Consider the following 18,392-nt stretch of genomic DNA (forward strand, 5'->3'; position numbering starts at 1 on the left):
GATATCAGGAGGGCCAAATCGCACCTGGAGTTGCAGCTAGCAAGAGATGTCAAGAGTAACAAGAAGGGTTTCTTCAGGTATGTTGGCAACAAGAAGAAAGCCAAGGAAAGTGTGGGCCCCTTACTGAATGAGGGAGGCAACCTAGTGACAGAGGATGTGGAAAAAGCTAATGTACTCAATGCTTTTTTTGCCTCTATTTTCACTAACAAGGTCAGCTCCCGGACTGCTGCGCTGGGCATCACAAAATGGGGAAGAGATGGCCAGCCCTCTGTGGAGATAGAGGTGGTTAGGGACTATTTAGAAAAGCTGGACGTGCACAAGTCCATGGGGCCGGACGAGTTGCATCCGAGAGTGCTGAAGGAATTGGCGGCTGTGATTGCAGAGCCATTGGCCATTATCTTTGAAAACTCGTGGCGAACCGGGGAAGTCCTGGATGACTGGAAAAAGGCTAATGTAGTGCCAATCTTTAAAAAAGGGAAGAAGGAGGATCCTGGAAACTACAGGCCAGTCAGCCTCACCTCAGTCCCTGGAAAAATCATGGAGCAGCTCCTCAAAGAATCAATCCTGAAGCACTTGCATGAGAGGAAAGTGATCAGGAACAGCCAGCATGGATTCACCAAGGGAAGGTCATGCCTGACTAATCTAATCGCCTTTTATGATGAGATTACTGGTTCTGTGGATGAAGGGAAAGCAGTGGATGTATTGTTTCTTGACTTTAGCAAGGCTTTTGACACGATCTCCCACAGTATTCTTGTCAGCAAATTAAGGAAGTATGGGCTGGATGAATGCACTATAAGGTGGGTAGAAAGCTGGCTAGATTGTCGGGCTCAACGGGTAGTGATCAATGGCTCCATGTCTAGTTGGCAGCCGGTATCAAGTGGAGTGCCCCAAGGGTCGGTCCTGGGGTCGGTTTTGTTCAATATCTTCATAAATGATCTGGAGGATGGTGTGGATTGCACTCTCAGCAAATTTGCGGATGATACTAAACTGGGAGGAGTGGTAGATACGCTGGAGGGGAGGGATAGGATACAGAAGGACCTAGACAAATTGGAGGATTGGGCCAAAAGAAATCTGATGAGGTTCAATAAGGATAAGTGCAGGGTCCTGCACTTAGGATGGAAGAATCCAATGCACCGCTACAGACTAGGGACCGAATGGCTAGGCAGCAGTTCTGCGGAAAAGGACCTAGGGGTGACAGTGGACGAGAAGCTGGATATGAGTCAGCAGTGTGCCCTTGTTGCCAAGAAGGCCAATGGCATTTTGGGATGTATAAGAAGGGGCATAGCGAGCAGATCGAGGGACGTGATCGTTCCCCTCTATTCGACATTGGTGAGGCCTCATCTGGAGTACTGTGTCCAGTTTTGGGCCCCACACTACAAGAAGGATGTGGAGAAATTGGAGAGAGTCCAGCGAAGGGCAAGAAAAATGATTAGGGGTCTAGAACATATGACTTATGAGGAGAGGCTGAGGGAGCTGGGATTGTTTAGCCTGGAGAAGAGAAGAATGAGGGGGGATTTGATAGCTGCTTTCAACTACCTGAAAGGGGGTTCCAAAGAGGACGGCTCTAGACTGTTCTCAATGGTAGCAGATGACAGAACGAGGAGTAATGGTCTCAAGTTGCAGTGGGGGAGGTTTAGATTGGATATTAGGAAAAACTTTTTCACTAAGAGGGTGGTGAAACACTGGAATGCGTTACCTAGAGAGGTGGTAGAATCTCCTTCCTTAGAGGTTTTTAAGGTCAGGCTTGACAAAGCCCTGGCTGGGATGATTTAACTGGGAATTGGTCCTGTTTCGAGCAGGGGGTTGGACTAGATGGCCTTCTGGGGTCCCTTCCAACCCTGATATTCTATGATTCTAAGAAGGGGCTGGTTGTTGGTCTTTATGGTGCTGATAGCCCTTGCCCTTCTTGTGGTAGGACTTTGGTCACACCTGACTGCTTGGTCTTTGATGTTGCTGCAGCTTGACCCTCCTTCTAGGAGGCGCGGGTGTATAGAGACCCCAAGGACTGAGAGTCCTTAAGCCCATGTAACCTTGTGTATGTTTGTTCTGCAAACAGGGCTGGGCCATCGAAGGGGAGGACCTGGATTGATTGTTGAGCCTCTGACAGCCAGAAAGACAGCAGCCACAATGCTCGCCTCATTGACACGGCCGTAGCAATGGATCTGGTTGCTGAGTCTGCTGTGTTGGAGGCGGCCTGAAGGGAGGCCCTTGCCACGTTTGTCCTTTCATCTAAAACAGCCAGGAACTCTTGCCTGGAATCCTCTGTCAGCGAGTCCACGAACTTGCCCACAGACTGCCACACGTTGAAATCATACCTCTTGAGTAAGGCCTGATGGTTTGCCACTCAATAGTTGGAAGCTGTCAGATGAATAATTGACAAATCAACTTTTTTGCTAAATAAATCTAGTCTCTTTCCATCTTTGTTTTTGGGAGTTGGGCTGGGTGGCCCCTGCCCATCCCTCTCGTTGGCCACAGAGACCACTGAAGAGTTTGTGGCTGGGTGGGAATATAAATATTCAAACCCCTTTGCCAGGATGTAATACTTCCTCTCTGCACACTTGGAAACAGGTGGGAGAGAGGACAGTGTCTGCCATAAGGCTTTCACCAGCTTTACTAATCCTTAGTGTACCGGGAGCACCACTCTAGACGGGGCCACTGTGGCCAGAATGTCAAATAGCGTCAGAGGGTTCTACCAACTCCAATCCTAGGTGTGCCGCCACCCGCTTTAGCATCACACACATCACATCACACACATCCTGGTGTGCCTTAGCATCGTCCTGTGGCACTGTCTGGGATGGTCCCACTACTGCCTCATTAGGTGAGGACGACGAGGAGATGAGGGCGGGGGAGGGTCTGGCTCAGCATCCCCCGCGTATGGGAGACCTCCACTGAGGCCGGAGGGTACTCTTGGGCACCTTGCTCAGACCCCTCCTCTGAGTCCGGAGCGGGATGGGAGTCTCTTGCCTGACGGCCCTGACACTAAACACTGCACCTGGCTATTCAATACCTGGGGGAACCCCCATGGGTTCCAAAAGTGCCATGGTGTAGGCCACTGGCCCTGGGGCCATGCTCTGCCTGATGGCCCTGGAGGAGCCCCTCCAGATCTGGTTGGGTGTGCCTGACCTGAGGGACCCACTATATCCTCAGCCTCAGAGACAGAGGAGGAAAATTCCTGCCTTGAGGACCACTGTGGTGCCAATGTTACGTCCATATCCCCTCCACGCCTACCATCCCGGAGTCTGCGGCTTGGCTCGGCTGGGGCTCGGGGTCCTGGTGCTGCTTGTCCAGGGACTGGGGGTGGAGCTCAGCGGATCAGCGACAGTACACCAGCGATTGACACCTAGAGCTCTGGGAATGGTGCTGGAACTCTGGCAACTGAATGAGATGGCAGAGAACACTGCCTCGACCCTGGGGATCGGTGCTGTGAGTCCAGCGATCTACGTCTTGGCATTAGGGACTGACCCGTCTCAACGTCCTCAGGATCCTGGTGAACCTCATTGCCCCGAGGAGCGATGCCTGCATTGACAACCGGTGCTATGATTCTGGAGACTGGTGGCGTACTATGGCTTTGCGCTGACCACTGGGTGAGCGATGCCATGCCACAGGGGACCAGTGCTAAGAGTCCGGCGAATGGTGCTGGGAACTCTGGTTGGTATGGGGCAGGTTGGAAGCACATCCCTGGAGATCACTGCTTCAGCGTTGACCACCGCGGTTCGAGGGAGCAATGCTGCACAGACGGAGAGCATTGCATGGGCCCCAGTGCTGGCTTCCCTCTGGAGATGACTACGTCTTGATGGTGCATCGGTAGATAGCTTAGCTGGCGATGCAGGTGCCTGGCTGGGCTCCAGAGACATGCTGCCCAGCACGGGCCTATGCTCCTCTTTGGACTTTCCTTTTCCAATATGGGATGTCAGGGAACGCCCTTTCTTGGTGTGGTTCCTCTGCTTCTTAGCAGGTACCAGGGACCGGGACCAGCATCAGGAGGGCAGTGCTGGCAGCGCACTTTGCACCAATGCTACTGTGCTCCTTGCGTAGTCTGATCTCAGCGGCTCGGAGACTGGTGGGAGGGCCAACTCCATGAGGATCACTCTTAGTCTTATGTCCAGCTCCTTTTCTATTTCTTGGCTTTAAGCTCTTGCAGATACAACACATATAGCTAACATGGGTTTCCCCCAAATACTTCAAGCAGCTTTGATGAGGGTTGCTGATCAGCATAGGCTTTTTGCAGCAATCATAATGCTTGAAGCCTAAGGATCGGGGCATGCCCCACCCCTGGGCTAAATCTCTTAGGGGACTATCTACAGTACTATTAGAAAACTATTAAGAGAACAGAAAAGCAATGTCCAAGTAGAACTGACAACTTACTTAGAAAAGAGTGTATGGCAACAAACTGACATATGGCAGGAAGAATTAACTCGAACTGCCATCATAGCTATCACTGATGCTACCACCACAAGATGGGTTGATGAGATTTACTATTACATTGTTTTCCTCCTCTCAAAAAGCATTTTCATCTGAACAGGTGATGTGATAAACTACAGCAACACCATCTCCATTAGATCAGTGGAATCTTAAGTTAACACTTTGGATGAGAAACCAAGATACCTTCCATACTTCTTCCCTAGGTGTTTCATCCTTACCTTAAGCATGCAACCTCTCTTTGACGTTTATTTTAGCCTGCCAGGACAACCCTACCCTTGCACCAGTTGCTGAGAGCAAAATGGCAAGCTAAAAAACCCCTATATGTTAGCAAGGTATTTTTCCTTCAAAATAATTCTATGCAAATGAAGTGGGACAAAGAAAACAGAGCTGAAATTTAACTGAAGATTTACTGAACAGTTTGCCAAAGTTATAATATATGGTTGCTTTAATGAAAAACCATTGTCACTACAGACACTGAAATACAACTAAGTGTTCAATGCTGTAACACACCTGTGCTAGTACATTTCAGCACCTTTGAGCCAGATCTTCCCTTCCTACTGTTCTTGGAAGGTGTATGACTTTTAAGAGACATTTAAAAGACAATAGATGTATTGTTTTATAGGAACATTTTGAAGCAGATGTTTGAAATAAAGGTTAAAATGTGGGGTTAAGAGTGAATTAAACTCTTCCATTAGATTTCTTGTGAATATCTACCTAGCTATACACACACACACAAAAACAACAACTGGTCTCCAAAGTTTATTAAAAATCAAAGAATAGAAAATTTTACATAAAAATATGTCAATTTTAGCTTCCACATTGTTGTCCACACAAAAAAAATCTAAACATGATTTTTTTTAAACCTGTAGCACATAACCACAGCAGTAGCCAGGCCAATTTATTTGGTACACCATGACTGACATGGAACATGATACCTGTTTCCTTTTAAATGTATTTTGCTTTAAAACGAACGCTAGTTAAGACACCAACTAAAGCCTCTGAAGTTTCCGTAATGTAGGTTTATGCTCAATATTGCTAGTGTGTAAAGATTAGTAGTACAGGCCTACGTATCAGCCCTTAAATATTGGTTAATGAATATGTTCACAATTTTTTAAAAATAATTTGTGGTAAATCTGGATCATTAAGTACTGCAGACAAATGTGCTACTCTACTTTGGAATGTTGCCCCCTCTTGTCTCAAGGAGATCTGTTTGCAACTGAGAGATGTAGTAACAATATGGTTTAGTCCTGCTTCAAAGGCAAACTGCACTTTATAAAGCTTCATCATGTTAGACGCCTCATTTTTATCTTAACATTCAGATATCAGTTTTAAAATATTCCACTTCTATACATTTGGATGTCATGGTAATAGAATTTTTTCAGCTTTCCCCACTAACTAGAGTTTAGATAACTAACCTGTAGTGTTCAGCAGGATTAAGAACCCTCATTTTAAAAATGGGAAGTCAGAGGGCATGTGAGATGCAACTAACCCCCAGGACAACTGTGGTGCTCTAAAAACTCAGGGTCAGGCAGGATGCATATTTCCTTGTTCAAAAAAGTTAACAAAGACAGTGGTTGTCATGGCAATACACACTTGCATAGTATACCTGTATGCATCTGTAAATTAAGTGCCAGCCACAGATTGTGTCCAACACTGGGCTGTGCTCTCCTCCAATACATTAAAAGATGCTTCTTGCAATGCTTAGAGCAGCTGAAGTACTTTATATATTTGCTCTTAACAGAACGAATGCATACTGCTATACAGATTCCTTAATGGAATCAACATATTTCCTTTCTCCACATTCTTCAAGCTGGGTACCTTTGTTTAATAATGATGTTCAGCCCCAACCATTAATGGGTTACATTACTAAATCCGACAGAAGCATATAGTTCACAATTCTTAAATTTCATGTCAGGACTTAACCCCTTTTCAACCTCAAGAGGTTACATTTCTGGCACTTTAAATGCTGGATTTGTTGTCTATTACAAGGAATAAATTAAAACCCACTGGTCAGAGCAAGACAACTGATAGAGGCCAGACAATGAGCTAAAATGCATGGTCAAAACACTTTGGAGCTTAATACCTTCATAAAACCATATGCCAAATCAGCACTTTCATTGTGAATCAAGAAGCCTCAAATAGTACCAAAAATGATGTCATGTTCGCAACACTGCTCAGACAAACTGCCAAACTATGAACCCAACTTAGATAATACAACCTGGGAAAGGATCTGTAAATTAAACAAAAAAAACCCACCTCCTCCCTTTAGATACAACTTATGTGACAAAATGAAATTAAATTAAAAATTCTGAGTTATTGCACAAATTATACTTTTTCAATATTTACAGAGCAAAAAAGTTCTGAAATTTGAAATTAAAACAGGAGGGGCAGCAAAACTATTTTATCATCAATAAAAAAAATGTCAAGGCCTGAAGCTCCTTTGCTCCTCAAACAAAAGAGCAAAACAAAATCCCCACAAAGGAACAGATGTAGCTACAGAAAAAACGCTACAGTATTTATAATGTCCTTGCAGTTCTAAGGCCAGAGCTGCTTCAGCACTGTCTGAGTATTAATGGGAAGGCAAAAAAACCAAAACAAAACAAAAAACCCCTTCCACATTTAATAAGGCTTCACAAATAAGCACAACTACTTTAAGATGGACTTCACCACCACATGAAGAAACATGCAAAAAGTCAGTTGCAGATATTTGGCAACACCCACAAACTGATGTGCTGAATGCTGGTCTCCATTCCCTCGTCTAGTATCGTTCACTCAGCTTCAGTTTGTAAAATGGGGGAAGATCATCCTGGCATTAGCCATTATCTGCTGAGACTAATAGGCAAACTGTCTCTGTGTTTTTTTCTTCGCCAGATGTTACGATTATATTGGTGGTGTCCTCTGTTGCCAACTGGCTGCCTCACACCTCCACTGCTGACTGGACTGTAGCCATTCCCTTGGTTAGGATTATGAGCTCCTTTCATAGAGAATTTCATTCCACTGTGCTGCTAAAAATACAGAAGTGTTCAGTTTAGTACTATAGTCAGCTGAAACAAAGTGCATCAATTCTCTAACCAGCTGTACTTTCTCAATGTGCTACTCATTGTCAGAACATGTATCAAAACAAGTAACAATATCTTTCTCCAATGGGGTGTTTCTTGTATATTTTAGTCAAATGTGGAAACTAGCTTGCACTACCACCATTACGGAAGGGAGTGTATTCTGAAGTATACTCCTCAAATGTAAAGGTACTAGGTCAAAGGCAAGTGTCCTAAGCACCCTTTAGTTTTGCATTAAATATACAGTTCATCTAAATATATTGACTAGCGATGTGATTAATTGGTTTCACATTTAGTTAGTTTTTTGTAGAGACTTAGTACGAATATAAATAAATGTTAAATATAGGATCAGTTACTGCTGGTGAAATGTTTACTTTTTACTAGCAGTTACCACACTGGTATCTGAGATACCACACAAAGTCCCTGTGCCTGGGATAGGTGTTAACTATGTTCTCAGATACCATGGCATAGTAACTGCTGGCAAAAGTTTTAATGGCAGCCAGTGTAAATCTGCTACCATCTCGGGTGACATGGGTATAGTCTATTCACCTATAGTAAGTTAACTGTGAACAGGTGTCCACGTTAAGTGAGATATTGCTTGAATAAGGAGGCCTTGAAACAAAATAAGGTATTACTTTTGATAATACCGTCAGCTCAAGTCAGTTTATCACAAGGCCTTGGAAATAAGTATGCTATGAAGCATGACCAGAGGCTCCTTTTCATGCAGACAAATAATTTTATAGTGCATTTGGATATCTTCAAAAGGAGGACGCTATCAATCTAAGTTATCAAATCTATTCATTACCTTTTATTACCACCTATTTTAGTTTAAGAAAATCTTCACAACAGGCTTTCATAATTGCAGAGAATTTTAACTACCAGTATAAATCACCTGCATACATGTGTGTACAGGATCTACAAGACTTAGTCCATTACTTTCTTAGAATAATTAAGTTTCTTCAACTAATTGACGACATATTTCCACATCAGTCCGAAGTAACAGCAATTGTGTAAATCTTAGAAACGGTGTCTATTTGTACAACTAAGCCTACATCAAGTTTATCTAGCTCATATTTTATTATTCAAACACCATATTAAAATAGATGAGAGGCCAACATGACTGCATCTAGTAGAAAAAGATGAAAAAAGTGAACTTACAAACCTAAGGGGAAATTAACGAGCTGCAGTTTAAAATGAGCTGCAGGGTGGCAAGAAAGCAACTGTAGCAGGAAGTACAGAGCTCATTCCATCTCCTGTTGAGGTCAATAGTAAATGGGAAGACTCCTTCAATGAGTGCACGATAGGGCTCATTAATAATGCCAACAGAAAACACATTTTTACCTAATCTAAACTAACTCATTTGGAACTAGTGTAGGACTATGGTGCAGTATGTATATTCCTGCCTTTATCCAGAAGTAGTCATTCAGACCACCGGCCTAGGTGCTATGATAATACAAAGAATAAGTCTGTGTGTCATGAAAAATTCAGGATATAAAAAAAGCGAGTCAACCTAATCAGGCAGCTAGAAAGCTTTGTTCTTGGATTTGAGACTTGGTGCTTGATATTACCATATTAGTCTCAGCCTAAGTTAGCCAAATAAAGCCTGACCTTGATAATACACCCATTATTATTTGCACAAGACATCCTGGCAATCCAGAGACTAGAAATGGTTATACTTTATTTAAAAAAATCAGGAAAGACAGGGAGATGAGACAGAACTCCTGAAGCACCAACTCTGGAGAAGACTGGAGTGTCCAAATGTTTACCCAAATATACGATCACCAAAAGATCAAGCATTTGCCAAAAGTATTACTTCATCAATCTAAGGACTGTGGCTCAAACACTGAACTTTACTAACGTACCATGTGAATTTTAGGGTTTTTTTTTTTTTTTTTTTTTAAACAGACAGCTTCTGAGACACTAAATTTTTAGTGGTTTGCTTTTGAAGCAAGAAGTCATGCTGTTCAGTGGTGTTCTCATTAGTAGCAAACTCAAGGTAATGTTTATTAGGAATTAAGCCAAAGCTCTTGGCTCCTACACAGTATATTTTCTGTTCTAAAAAAGTTTGTAAATAAATGAATCCGTTTCTTTTGTTAGTAAAGTTGCCCTCTAGACAGATCCTCAAGAAGAGAGCAGAAAGTTCATCCTGGCTCTTTAGGAAATACTTCTGATAATGAAGCACCAAGACTTGAGGCTGAAGGAAAAACCCAAAGTATATACCATAAACATAGCAATTCTGTTAGCTGGAGAGTGGAAAAATCCTACAAAAAGTTAAGACGACAACTTCTAGCTGCACTTCTTGGCCTCACTTGTACAAAGTTTGCTGCATTTACATAATGAGCTATAGATGCAAATAGATTAAAAATAGCAGTGTTTGGAGAGATCCAAGGCAGGCACAATTGTCCTTCTCACAGCATTTCCAAGATCTATATAAAACACTAGAAATCTTATCATGGATAGATGCAAAGTTAATCTAGATTTTCTGTCATAAAGAGTAATTGTATTGGGCTCTTAATCACAAAGAGCTTGCTGTCTTCAGTCAGCCTGAAGAGTAGCTTCTTACCCCTAAAAAGCAAGCCTCCTAGTGTCACAAGAGGGGCTGAAGAGTGATGGAAAACGTTAAGACTCATGTGATTAGGTACTGGCTACAGAGTGACCAGAAGTCAGGAAGTAAGTCCCTTCTTTGTAGCTTGATAAAGACAAAATATCAATTTTATCTGTAATTTTGGCATCTTTAGATTCATCGCCCTGGACAGAAATATTCATTCATGTTCACTTATCCAGTCTAATTGAGTGGAAGCAGAATTTCTCTTCTTTTAAATTAAAAGCCTGTTGGCAATATGCATGAACTGGCCACTCTCTTCCCCAGACTAATACAGCCAAAACTAAAGAGAAAACTAGAACACAATTTGAGACATTATGATAGTGCGGCATTTTAACTTCAGGCTCCATCCCCTCTTGCCACAGCTGGAAGATAATCAAATCCCATGTTAAACCAGACTTAGTATTTCATATCCTGTATGTATACATACGTCTGTCTAGTACAGTAGATTCATATGGGAGTAATCAAAATTACAGGCAAACTGTTTGTTGTTCTCCCATGATAAACTCACTGCTCTGTACAGAAGTTCATACTCATGGGAAATAGTAAACAGTAACCATAGCACACTAATCATTTAGGGACGGTAACAGTGAACATATGGTCATTACAAACAAAACAAACACCATGCATCTGACAAAGTGGGTATTCACCCATGAAAGCTTATGCTCCAATACATCTGTTAGTCTATAAGGTGCCACAGGACTCTTTGCCACAACAACAATGGCATTTATCACCAAGAAAGTTGCTATCCAGTTTCCACCAAAGAGAAACTGCAAATTGAGGAAGCGAATATAAGGCATGAATGAATGCATCAGGTCGGAGTAAGGCCCGGTCTACAGTACGTGGTTATTTTGGAATTAGCCGAGTTACTTCAAAATAAAACTGATTCCGTCCACATCACCAAACCAGTTTTTTCGATTTAAAGGGCTCTTTATTCTGATTTCTGTACTCCACCTCGACAAGTGGAGTAGCGCTAAAATAGAGATCACAGTTCCGGATTACAGGTACTGTGGACGCAATTAGACGTAATTGGCCTCCGGGAGCTCTCCCAGAATACTCCTCTGTGACTGCTCTGGACAACACTCTCAACCAACCAACCAACTATGCACTAGCCAGGTAGCCAGTAAAAGCCCCGAAAACTTTTGAATTTCCTGTTTGGTCACCATCAGCACAGGCGACCATGCAGAGTCCACCATCACAGGCGACCACACAGTCCCAGATTCGCAGATGAGCTCCAGCATGGTCCGAGCGGGAGGTACTGGATTTCATTGCATGTGGGACGGATGAATCTGTTATGGCAGAACTACGTTCCAAAAAAGAAACGCAAATACGTATGCTAAAGTCTCCAGGGCCATGACGGAAAGAGGCTACTCCAGAGACACAGAGCAGTGTCGTACAAAAATCAAAGAGCTCAGGCAAGCGTATCAAAAAGCCAGGGAGGCGGATGGGCTCTCTGGGTCACAGCCTCATACAGGCCACTTCTACCATGAGCTGCATGCAATTATGGGGGGTGACACCACCACTACCCCACCACTGTCCGTGAACACCTGCAAGGGGGGAGTAGCACAGAGAGAGGATGATGAGTTTTTGGAGGAGGAGGACGATGACAGTGCACAGGTGGCAAGTGGGGAAGCTGTTTCCCGCCCTAGCCAGGAACTATGCTTAACACTGGAGCCAATAGCCTCCCTCCACTCCCAAGGCATGCTCCCGAACCATGACCCTGGAGAAGGCACTTCTGGTGAGTGATAGCTTAATCGGAGGCATTCGGTGGGGGGAAACCCAGCCGCGCTGCGCTGTTCGTGTTTAGTTTAAAGGACTCATCCCTGCTCAGAGCCTCATCGGAGTCACGTGGTGGGTGGGTGTATGTGTTGGGAGGGTGGGGGGGGAAGGGAGAGGAGGGTGTTGTGTGAAGTGATCATCCCAGAGAGCCCACAGGCCCTCCTTTTATATGGCAAACCCACCAGGCATTGCTTGCTACGGGAAAGGGGCCGGGCAGTTTGAAAGCACTGAAATGAATGCGGAAGAAGCAGAACCCCGCATGCCCCTAGGGCTTACCATAGCTGCCTGCAAGCTGAATTCTGTTGCCCAGCTGCATGTGATGGCTTACTCACACCAAAGTGGCAAGCACTTCAGTATAAGAGGCAAAATGAGACCTTGTCCAGAAAGAACATGTGCTGTGTACTATGAATTGCCTGTTTCACTGAGAAAGAGTGTCCCCTTTGTTCTCTAAAATGTATCTTTTAAAATACTACCCTCCCTTTTTCTCCTCCCGCAGCAGGTGCAAATGTTTCAACGCGGCTCCTATCTACTCCGTGCCAGAGGCTGGTCCAGATTAGAAGGCAGAAAAAACGAACTCGGGACGACATGTTTGCTGAGCTCATGTAGTCCTCCCACATGGATAGGGCCCAGCTGAATGCGCGGTGGCAAACAATTGCGGGGTCGCGTAAACCATTACATGAATACGAAGAGAGGAGAGATGTGCATGATGAGAGCAGGCAGGATGCTATGGTCAAGCTCATGGGGGAGCAAACTGACGTGCTCCGCTGTATGGTGGATCTAATGCGGGAAAAGCAGCAAGACCACAGACTGCCGCTGCAGCCCCTGTATAACCGCCCTCCCTCCTCCCCAAGTTCCACAGCTTCCTCAACCAGACGCCCAAGAACACAAGGGTGGGGTGAGGTGGGGGGGAGAGGCTACGGGGACGCACACAGTCAACCCCAGAGGATTGCACAAGCAGCAGAAAGCTGACATATCCTAAATTTTGATTTGGTTTCTGGACCTGTCCTTCCCTCCTCCTCCACCCCCTAACACAATACCCCCCCCCCCATCTAGCTTCTGATTTTCCTCAATCTTTTGTGCAACAAATAATAAAGAACGTTTTTTGTGACAATTGTGACTTTATTTCCTTTCATATATATATAGGGGGCGGGTAACTTTAAGAGAAACAAACACAACTCTCACACCGTACCCTGGCCAGTCATGAAACTGGCTTTCAAAGTTTCTCTGATGTGCAGCGTGCCCTACTGTGCTCTTCTAATGGCCCTGTTGTCTGGCTGTGCGAAACTGACCACCAGGCGAGTTGCCTAAACCTCCCACCCCACCATAAATGTCTCCCCCTTACTCTCACAGATATTGTGGAGCACACAACAAGCAGCAATTACAATTGGAATATTGGTTATGCAGAGATCTAACCAAGTCAGTAAACTGCGCCAGCGCGCTTTCAAACATCCAAAAGCACATTCTACCACCATTCTGCACTTGCTCAGCCTATAGGTGAACTGCTCCTTACTACTGTCCAGGGTGCCTGCATACGGCTTCATGAGCCATGGCATTAAGGGGTAGGCTGGGTCCCCGAGGATAACTATAGGCATTTCAGCATCCCCAACGGTAATTTTCTGGTCTGGGAAGTAAGTTCCTTCCTGCAGCTGTTCAAACAGACCAGAGTTTCTGAAGATACCAGTGTCATGCACCTTTCCCGGCCATCCCACGTTGATGCCGGTGAAATGTCCGTTCTGATTCATCAGTGCTTGCAGCACCATGGAAAAGTACCCCTTGTGGTTTATGTACTGGCCACCCCGGTGTTCCGGGGCCAAGATAGGGATATGCGTTCTATTGCCCTGCCGCAGTTAGGGAACCCCAGCGCATTAAAGCCATCCACAATGGTCTGCACATTTCCCAAAGTCACTACCCTTGATAGCAGCTGGTGAATGATTGCATTGGCTACTTGCAGCACAGCAGCCCCCACAGTAGATTTGCCCACTCCAAACTGATTCCTGACTGATCGGTAGTTGTCGGGCGTTGCAAGCTTCCACAGGGCTATGGCCACTCGCTTCTCAACTGTGAGGGCTGCTCTCATTTTGGTGTCTTTGCGCTTCAGGGCAGGGGACAGCAAGTCACAAAGTTCCATGAAAGTGGCCCTACGCATACGAAAGTTTCTCAGCCACTGGGAATCATCCCATACCTGCAACACTACGCAGTCCCACCAATCTGTGCTTGTTTCCCGGGGCCAGAATCAGCATTCCACGGCATGAACCTGGCCCAACACCACCATCTGCACGCCAAAACGGCTTCCGGAAATTCGAATAGAATAATTTCTAAATAATTTCGCACTGTAGACGTACCCTAAGATTATGACATATTACATTGTTTTTCAAACTGGGGTCCGCAGACCCACAGGAGTACACTCGGTCCCCTAACATGCAGGAGGTGTTGGGAAGGAGGGGGAGGAGTGGGGACAGGGTGCGCTCGGGGGAGGGGAAGGACAGGGGTGGGAAGAGTTGGGGTGGGGCCTTGGGGATCTGCGAAAAATTTAAAATAAAAATGGGGGTCCTCTAGTTGCTGAAGTTTGAGAACTGCTGCCATATTAGATGGCATTTAAGACACTGGATGCCCTTGAAACTCTGATATGTTTTTACATCTTTTCCCCTTCCCTTCTGTTCTCCATGTCAGCAAAATGTAAAAGCTACTATATTAGAGTATTTGGAAAGCACCTGTCTGAAGAGGGAGAAAAACTCAGAATTAGAGTTTAAAAAATGATTTACGGAATCCCAAACCAGAAGATTCATCTTGCATTTAACAAGGTCGCCTATCAATTCAGAGTCTTTTGTAGGTCAAAGTGAAACCCTGCATTCACATGAACAAGGTGGCTGAAGGACATTGTCCTGACAAGGTATAGGAAAGTAAAGGAAACTCTAAATACTGTACAGAGGCATTTCATCCCAGATGGATGAGTGGACTAAGTTAGAAATCATATACATCTTGGTGGGCTCTGAGAGGTCTGTCTTTGCCCAACAACTTAATACCCTTGAAGAAAAAAACAAGAGTACTTCTTGACTGATGTTCACTTATTTATAAATAGGAATTCTGAAGTACTGCATGCTTTTCCAACATCTTTAAGGACAGGTATGGCCTCAACTCTCTTGGTCTTTTCAAAGGTGATGTTTTGTACAGTAGCCCACAAAACAGTCTTGACAAACATTTAACATGTCTACACCATTTGAAGAGAACGTTTTTACATGTATTCAATCCTAACCCAGATTTTAGGCCCCAATTCAAACCTATCTTCTCTGGTATCTTTGTAGGATTTTTTTTTTTTTTTAAACTCTTGTTGGGAGAAGCCCAAGAAAGACTGATGGCAATGTCCACTAAAACCTGCCTTAAGAATGGAAGAGATTGGTAAAAGTAATTCTTCTCATCCGCTTCAGACTTTATTGAACTGTTCCAGAATCATTTTATTTTATTTGGTCAGTCCTGATTTTTACTGCCAGAGTTTATCCTAGGAAAAAGCAGCAATATCACTGCTGGGCTGATGGTATGAGTAACTAGCACAATGAAGCACTGGCAGATGCCAGACAAGGCCAGAATAAATTATATGAAGAAATCAATCTGTAGTTGGTCTGCAATTATAAAAACAATTCAATTAATTACTTCAGAATCAAGCTTAAGGTATCAATTCCTCTCCCATTTTCCTTTCTTAGAGGAGGGCTCAATCAAAAGACATACTAGCAAAGTCCTTTCAAGTTTGTCTTTTCACATCATTGTATTTGGAAAGACTGAGGCAGGCCAGATGTGAATATGACAAAAATTAAGAGTTAGAGTTTTCTAATAGTCCTGCTTCCTTTCACGGTACTTTGAGTCTAAGATTTAGAAGGGACCTGTTGCTTTAAGGAAACCATGGAATCCTAGCTCACATCCAAGCACAGTCAGACAGATTCCTCCCATCTCCTCTCCTGACTAGATTAAAACTAGTCAGTAAGCTGTTGATTCAGGACAGAGCACATAGAAGGCAAGTGTATCTTGCCCTGGGGAGAGAAGGGAAATGGGCAGGAGCTGGGAATATGAGTTGTACTTGACATTGTGGTGACAACTGAGGGAGTTTTCCTCCCCTGATCTGAACATGCTTGCAGGATTTTTGCTCTGATACAGATTCCATCAGGTGATCAGAAAGACAATGTTGCTTCAGAGGCCAGTCTGCTGCTGTCCCCAACTGCACCTCCAAACTGTTTTCCAGCGAAGTGAAAGAATTAGTTGCAATAGAGGCATGACTGTGTTCCTGAGAGTGAGGTAGGCCTATGTCAGGAATAAAGCTGCCTTGCTAAATCCTTGGCATGACCCCAATCTACAAACAACAAAGCAGGAGTAGTTATGCCCCTGGTTATAAGAGGAAGTTCACCAAGGTTTTTCCAAGAGGGGGCAAATGAGACAAAAGCTCTGGTGCCAAGAAAATCTGCCCCAAGGGCAGCTGTCTTCCATTCCAAGTGCAAAGTTTCTTTTGAGTACAGGAACAGTAAACCTTTGCTGCTGCTGGAGCTTATCTACTGACAAGAGCTGGGAATCTACCCTGGGGCTTTGGTGAAGACCCTCTCCTCTACAGATGGAGGCCAAGCTATACTGAGTGGGAGAAAACTGCTGGGGGAACCCCCAAAAAATAAAGGAGTCATTTTCCACAGGAAGTATCCTTTAAAAAAAGACTCATAGAACACGAGCAAACATCTGTAGAGACATTCCCAAGTTAGTCAGTCTATATAGCTCTGAGTATCTGCGATTAATAGTCCTTGGTCACAGGTGAAAAACTGTGAATGCAAATTATTGCAGGAAATCCTTCAGATCTCAACAGAATCTAGGTAACAACTGCCCTCAAACTTCTCAATAAAGAAAAAAAAAGGCACAAAAAGTAGTCTCAGGATTTTATTGTCTGAACTGTTTCCTTATAATTAAGGCGCAAGGAGAAATTACAGATGGTTTTGAGGGGATAGCCTCATGAATACCTGAATTACTGGAAGACACTGAGGTAACTATTCATAAAATTTACAATTGTTCTTTGCAGTCTTGCACAAAATCCTCCAAGTATTTGGTAACTGAAAGATGAACTCTTGTACCCACATTTATACCACTAACTGCTCCTTTGGAAACTGGATTCAGATTTATATCCTCTGCTGGCGAGGTTAAGATGTTAATCTACTTTTATCAAAAAGAATGGTTAGGAAAAAGGCCGGCTGGATTGCAGTTTATGTATTAACCAGAATGGGCTACTTAAAATAGCTCATTTTATTTTTTTTTTATAAATAATTTACTTGATATGATCACAGGTCTTACTTTGCAGTATGGGTTATCAATTATATAGTCTAATTAAAAAGCAAAATACTTATTACATTCTTGTTAAGATATGAAGAATTCACCATCAGGAAAGTTGTTTACACAGGCTAGGACCAACACCAGATACAGCGGAGGATAGTTTAAGGAAAGAATTCATGGAATCAAATTAAAATTAAAGTAAAACAAAAACGTACCTTCTGATACAAGTGGGGGCTTGGCAGAGGATTGGGGGATGCAGAGGGAACAGCAGGAGAGGGCATGTGGTGAACAGCTTTCAGAGATGGTGCCCCTTCACTGTCAACCTGTCTGCAGGGAAGTGGAGGACCAGCGATGGTAGGTGGAGGGACAGTAAACCTTGTCTAAGTGAAAGAGGGGTGAAAAATATGTCAGTGAAGTGGCCAGAATACACTATACAGGAACTCAATGCACAGATTCTATTTAAAAAAGTATGGCATACTATATGTAATTACCCAATACTACTACTAACTACATCTCGCATTTAAACACACACATTTCTTGGCATTCATTCACAATTTCCTTTAAGGTTTCCAGTGTCTAAAGCAGGGGTAGGCAACCTATAGCACGCGTGCCAAAGGCGGAATGCGAGCTGATTTTCAGTGACACTCACACTGCCTGGGTCCTGGCTACCGGTCCAGGGGGCTCTGCATTTTAAATTTAATTTTAAATGAAGCTTCTTAAACATTTTAAAAACCTTATTTACGTTACATACAACAATAGTTTAGTTATATATTAAAGACTTATAGAAAGAGACCTTCTAAAATCATTAAAATGTATTACTGGCATGCGAAACCTTAAATTAGAGTGAATAAATGAAGACTCGGCACACCACTTCTGAAAGGTTGCCAACACCTGATCTACAGGGTTGTATGTTTCTATTTTTCAATTTGCAGAAGTGCGGACATTAGAGTTTCTGGACACATTACTAGTGAGCTTTATAACAGTCAAATTGACAGAAACAAACCTGAAAAGAGAGTTGTCCCTTAAGCTAAATACAAAACCAAAATACTCAAGCAGTCCTCCTCAAACTGAAACCAAAACAAGCCTTGCATCACACTCAGAAAATGGAGGTTACTCACCTTACACAGTAACTGTCTTTCTTCAAGATACATGTGAATCTCAAGCCCTTGATTGGAGATTTTACACTAGCCGTGTCCATTTGGACTGTGCATGTGCTCTATACAACCTCATGCTGTGCA

At 43.7% G+C, this 18,392-nt stretch overlaps 1 protein-coding gene across 5 annotated transcripts in view; it reads right to left on the minus strand.

Moving 5' to 3' along the window:
* Positions 1 to 5,168: 5,168 nt before the first annotated feature.
* The window catches only part of TENT4A (terminal nucleotidyltransferase 4A), a 96,737-nt gene continuing 83,513 nt past the window's right edge, over positions 5,169 to 18,392 (minus strand). For 4 of the 5 annotated variants that reach the window (XM_077810813.1, XM_077810811.1, XM_077810809.1 and 1 more), the window contains 2 exons: positions 17,370 to 17,534; positions 5,169 to 7,427 (listed from right to left, as the gene is read on the minus strand). In XM_077810813.1, coding sequence (XP_077666939.1) covers positions 7,242 to 7,427; positions 17,370 to 17,534 — 351 coding nt within the window. In that variant the 3' untranslated portion in view covers positions 5,169 to 7,241. The remainder of the gene's footprint in view (positions 7,428 to 17,369; positions 17,535 to 18,392) is intronic. The other variant, XM_077810810.1, reaches the window with a different exon arrangement.

Source organism: Eretmochelys imbricata, chromosome 2 (assembly GCF_965152235.1).
Source record: "Eretmochelys imbricata isolate rEreImb1 chromosome 2, rEreImb1.hap1, whole genome shotgun sequence".
Classification (NCBI taxonomy): Eukaryota; Metazoa; Chordata; order Testudines; family Cheloniidae; genus Eretmochelys; species Eretmochelys imbricata.